Source organism: Hippocampus comes, unplaced genomic scaffold (assembly GCF_001891065.2).
Source record: "Hippocampus comes isolate QL1 unplaced genomic scaffold, H_comes_QL1_v1.1 scaffold310, whole genome shotgun sequence".
In the NCBI taxonomy this organism is placed as follows: domain Eukaryota; kingdom Metazoa; phylum Chordata; class Actinopteri; order Syngnathiformes; family Syngnathidae; genus Hippocampus; species Hippocampus comes.
In genome coordinates, this window is record NW_017805990.1 from 819,441 (window position 1) to 825,097 (window position 5,657).

Sequence of the window (5,657 nt, forward strand, 5' to 3'; positions counted from 1 at the left end):
CCTTATCGATGGCTATCACTGTCTCGACATTCTCCTACAGATAGATCCTAGCTCACCTGGAGGTGATCCAGCAGACGGCCTGGTGTTGCCACCAGGATGTTGACGCCATTGGCCAACTTTTGGGCCTCCGCTGATCGGTTGCTGCCTCCCATGATGAGGCCATAGGTGTGTACGTGGTGAGTCATCAGTTCTTTCAGCACACCATACGTCTGCATTGCCAACTCACGTGTCGGAGAAAGAATCACTACACCAGTCCCTGAGAGAAAGAGGAAACAAACACACAAAATCAATTTACGGTACCGTGATTAAAACAGACAAAGTCTGATAAGTAAAACCTGCGCAAAAATCAACATCCATCCAATGTGCAATATTAAACTTTAGATAAGGTGAACAGTCATTACCATTCCTGGGCATAAACTTAAGTTTGTAGATGAGCTCTAGGGATGGGATTAGGAAGGCCAGGGTTTTACCACTCCCTGTCTTGGCAGCAGCCAGCACATCTCTGTCCATGAAAACAAAGGAACACAATCAACAAAGTCGACGTTAGTTACACGTGGTTACGTTACAAAATGGTTACATGTGAATGACCAGGAATCGGAAACCCACCTTCCCTCCAGCAGAGGACGAATGCTTTTGTGCTGGATGTCAGTCATGTGTTCAAAGCCCATCTCCTTCACTCCTTTCAGTGTGTTTTCACTCACAAGTTCCGCGAGAGAAGCAAAAGACGTGTCCTCAAATGCTCCTGAGAGAAAGACCAACACATTAGAATTGCAGCTCTATTTTAACTGCAACAACAAATGGAGAAGATCGATGCGCGTTGGCAATGAATTTCACGACTGAGTGTTTGCGTCACGTAATTATTTCATCAGTCACTCTGCGCTGTCCCTGTTGTATGCTGTTCCTACTGTGCACGCCTTGGCCACATTCGCTCTTTAGAGGGAGTGTTGAGCGCAAATATAGCGCAAAGTACAGATTAAATGTGCGCATAGGTGGAGCTTTCTTTCATTTGGTATTTTGCTTTACTTTGCGCAGGTACAACTGGGCGTAAAGCTCAAGGCAAAGGAGGCACCATTAAAGTTGTGCCATTGGCTGCAGGTACGGATGGCTGCTAAGAGCAGATGGCACTGTTTTCTGCACACTAGGTGCCGTCGATATACCTTCTTAAAGTGCGTTAGTCGCTTGTTTGGGATGATGTGACCATTCAAGATGGAGACCGCAGTAACGCCCAGTGAGGCACTGCGCGTCTACCAAGGTCACAAATACATGGAACCCGACTATTGTCCCAGCACGAAAATGACAATGCGGCCGTTTTTACAGCAAACACACAGTACTTTCTGTTACGATATCGTCGGATGAGTCGGGGGCGAGTCAACTCGGGTGCTCGAATGCCCAGAGAGGCACTCCACAGCTCCAAACACGCAAGACAAGACTTGCGCTGGCATGAAAATTAAGTTACATCCATTTCTACGATGCATGCATGGACTATTTTTGAGGCCCTGTAAGCTAGCTTCCAAACTGCACTGACTCAGTATGCTGAGGGCGGGTGACATACTTTACCATAAAATGAAATGAGTGAAGAGCTCTACAATGTTCATTGAGCAACCTGTTTGTGCAATTTTGTGCTCTCCCAATTTCAAATGTGCAGTTTTTAAATAAAGGATTGGATTTAAAAAAAAAATGTTTTCAATTAGATTGATCAATTGAAAAAAAAAACTGGACCTATTTAGTATTAAAACATTCTTGCAGTTTCAGTCCTACATTTAACGATACAATAAAACATGTACTTGCAGGCTTTATCAGGGGAATCAGGGGTGACTCCTCATCTCAAAGACAACCACAAGAATTCATGTCAGCCTTGACTGACACCCATTTCATGATGGAAACATTGAAAGGGCAACACTTTAAGGCATCAGAATTCATGTCTAAAACTATGCATGCTACATCGCTACAATATTGTCACCTTTACAAAGTTGGCAAAATCAGTATTTGCAAGTTTCAAAAATGTACACATGTAATATAAACAGCAAAGCACAATTTCACCACTTTTTCCCACAAACCAGCTGGAAAATGCTCCAAATCACAAGTGAACAGTCTGAATGAGGGTTTAAAAGTTAAATAAAATAAAATGACATATATACCTGTCAAGCCAGACGGTAGCTCAGGTAGATCCTCAACATCCCCCTCCTGCTCCTGTGGTTTGACAGGTTCCTCCTCTTCCTCCATCTCATGTTGCCCATTTACTTGGTGCATACTTTTGACCTTTTTCTCAGCTAAGGATTATAACATTCATTTCAGCAAAAACAGCAATGGTGCATTTTTAGTGCAATTGTTCCTCACAGTTTCGAGTTCTGTTACCCGGTGATTCAGCCGTGAGAGGCGCCTTTCTTTTCTTTTTCTTCTTTTGCTTTACAGAGTTTCCCTGGGCAGATGCAGGAACGTCAACTGGCTCATCTTCCTGCTTCTGCTGTTCCTGGACGAGTTTAGTCTCAGCTTCACATGCTTCTTGAGTGCATTTCTCCTCCACTCCTTCTGACCTTACTGGGGAAAACGTTGAGCCGTGATGTGAACTTCCAACAATAATGATGTACTTTATTTCAACTACATTGTTGCTGTATCTACAATACACAGTTTGAATACAATAAAAGTTACTTTTGTTAGTATTGGTTCCGTGAAATTTTAAAACCACACACAACTAGCTGTATACAAAACATCTCATTACATAAGTACACAACGACATCATAAAATTGATTACGGGCAGTACGATGGTCATTTACCACTGAAATTATGAGATGTTTACTTGTTGCAACTTATAATCACGATTAGAAATCATGCTGCGACAAGCTAACAACGCTAACGAAGCTAATAGTCACCGCCAGGAAGTGAAACATCAGATTTTGACGATCACTACTAACCAGACTCTTCGTCCAATGTGTGCTTCTTGAGTAACTTGCGCTCTTTGTTTTTTTCATTTCTTTTCTGTATTTTCTTCCGGAGAAGCTTCATCTGTAAATCGGCCATGTTGACCACATACACACACGTGTGTCAGTCAGCAGGAGAGGACCCTTGTTCACGGCGCAACCTTAGAGTTGCCTGAATGTATCAAGGACCCATTAGGTGACGTCCAGAATGCCCTATGAAAATACTAAGAACGTGATTTAAGTAAAAAAAAATTAAAAAAAAAGAAGAAAGAAAGAAAAACTACGGCCCAATGCCACACTACACCCCACGATTTAAGTGTACACATAGTTGAAGTGCATCTAGTGTTCGAGAGTGCAGGTTACAAGCGTACGAACTTTTTTTTCAGATTTTTAAAAATTAAATCCAAAATGCAGAAGATACAACAGTAGAACATTAGATGCAATTGGAGTACAGTAATCAGTACAAATACAATATATAACAAATTTCAACAATCACTCAATATAACATCAAGATGTCCAGAATATATGAATATAAAGGAGAAGAAAAGGAAAAAAATGCAAGGGCAAACATAGAAAAAGATTATGCTACAATATGTTAGCGCCATAAAAGATTATGGAAACACAAGTGCATCAAATGTACGAACTGGCAGAACTGGGACGTGCGTGTTACGTCATTTGCCATGGCGTCATACAACATGGCGTCACGGGTTGTTGTTTTTCCAATTTTGCATCTTAAAATTATATTGAAACTTCAATAAAGTAGTAAAGTTAAAACTTGGGCTCGGGCCTCCAGTGGATGGCAGCCGTGGCTCCATTATTTGCACTGCAGTACAGTATTTGCGTCCGCGGCTTGACATCTGAGTATGGCAAATACTGTATAGCAGAGATGTCAAACATCAGGCCCGCAGGATAATTTAAAAGTGAAAAAATTCACAAGAGACACGGAATGACTACTTTTAATAAGGTGCAATTCATGGAGTATACGCTAGATCTGTTTATTAAATATCAACATTTTCCTAATGTTCTTGTGCTTCTTTAGACCAAAACAAAGGAAAGACATTATTTTGGTTATTTATAGCAGAATATCCTCCTGGCTACCTGGAAAAAAAATGTTGTCCAATCACATTTATTTTGAAATTCCCCAATCTATGTGAAGTAATTGGACTCCTCCAAAAAAATTTTTGAAATCCCACTACATTTTTTAAACAGGCTCAAATACACTTAAAACAACTCAAACAACACTTTAACGTGTTCATAAGAGTCTTATAATTAAAATGCCTTCGTTCGATGCCCCCCCGCCCCCCATTCAGACACAAGTGTTTCGTAAAGCATAATGCATCAAAATATGTAACAAATACATGTTACAATTAGCTTATTGCACAATAAATGAGAGTTGTGGATGATGTAAAAAACAAAGAATAAAGAATATGATGTTGATGTTCATTTCACTTTCAACTGCGTCATCATTTTACTGGCTTGACCGCAGTAAAAAATTGCCTTCTTTAGTCTATGTTCTCTCTCAGAAGTGGTTTTTGTCTGGCGTTTTGTTAAGAACTGATCCATGATCCAAGAATGTTTGCTTTTGTCGGCTTATAACAATCCATCTTGTCCAAGGCAAAGGTTCATCCCCGGGAACTTCTGCCGGTGGGACGTGCCCGAACACCTCACTAGGGAGGCGTCCAGGAGGGGGGGCCTAATCAGATGCGCAAATCAACTCATCAAGCTCCTCTCAATGTGGAGGAGCAGCGGCTCAACTCTGAGTTCCTCCCAGATGTTTGAGCTTCTCATCCTATCTCCAAGGGAGAGAGAGCCTGGACACCCCGCAGAAGAAATTCATTTTGGCCGCTTTTATCTGGCCAGGATTTTGTTCTTTCGGTCACGACCCACAGCAAACACATCCCCTCGATCTCATACATGCCTGGATAGGAAATGCTGTACAAGTTTTACATATTGAACAGAAATGAGGAAAGAAGAGGTCAAATGCAAATATTTAAACAATAGCAAAATACATAGAAATTAGCATATCTAAAACATAGGCAGTTCATAAAGAGATTTTATAACACTGTATGTGTTCATGTTGCAATCTGTAAATTCTTCTCATTTAAAAATGTAAAATGAGGCCATATCTGTAGTGGAAAATTGATTTCTTTTCTTAATAAAACCTTGAAAAGCATCAATAACAGACATTTACTCACCAAAGCTCCAAATGGTCCAATGAGCAAACTTTATTTATCTAAAATAGGGCACAGTTTACACGTTTCATATTGTATTAAGTATCGTATCAATCGTATGAAGCATCGTGTGAGATGAGATTAAAAATAAATATCCCTGCCTGCTAACCAAAGAGGTTAACAACTTCTTTCACCAAATTTGTTTAAAAATGACTGGTGAATTTATCAAAAGGAACAGCTTCTTGATAAGAACAAAATATTTTCTTAAATAAAGGCATACTCTCAGATTGTCGATACAAAATGACAAGTGTTCTTTGGTTTATGATGATGGGATTTTTGACAGCTGCTTTTCATGTTAATAACGGTTTCAATTAGGCCTGGGCCGATATTATAGTCTGACAGTATGATAACCGTAACCAGAAATCTGGCGGTATCACTGAAATTACATTTCTAAAATGACCTTTTTTTTTTTTTTTTTAAGATATGGGTAAATTGAATATTTCTTCATAGGAATGAGTTGTATGATCAAATTAATGTTCATTTATGCTTCAGGATGTTAACCTGAACG

The 5,657-nt window shown here is 39.9% G+C and overlaps 1 protein-coding gene across 1 annotated transcript in view; it reads right to left on the minus strand.

Moving 5' to 3' along the window:
* LOC109528954 (ATP-dependent RNA helicase DDX18) overlaps window positions 1-3,080 on the minus strand; it is a 10,315-nt gene extending 7,235 nt beyond the window's left edge. The window contains exons 1-6 of the mRNA XM_019892041.1: window positions 2,913-3,080; window positions 2,356-2,538; window positions 2,139-2,270; window positions 607-742; window positions 402-502; window positions 57-256 (exon numbers count right to left, since the gene is read on the minus strand). Coding sequence (XP_019747600.1) covers window positions 57-256; window positions 402-502; window positions 607-742; window positions 2,139-2,270; window positions 2,356-2,538; window positions 2,913-3,018 — 858 coding nt within the window. The 5' untranslated portion in view covers window positions 3,019-3,080. The remainder of the gene's footprint in view (window positions 1-56; window positions 257-401; window positions 503-606; window positions 743-2,138; window positions 2,271-2,355; window positions 2,539-2,912) is intronic.
* Window positions 3,081-5,657: the final 2,577 nt, after the last annotated feature.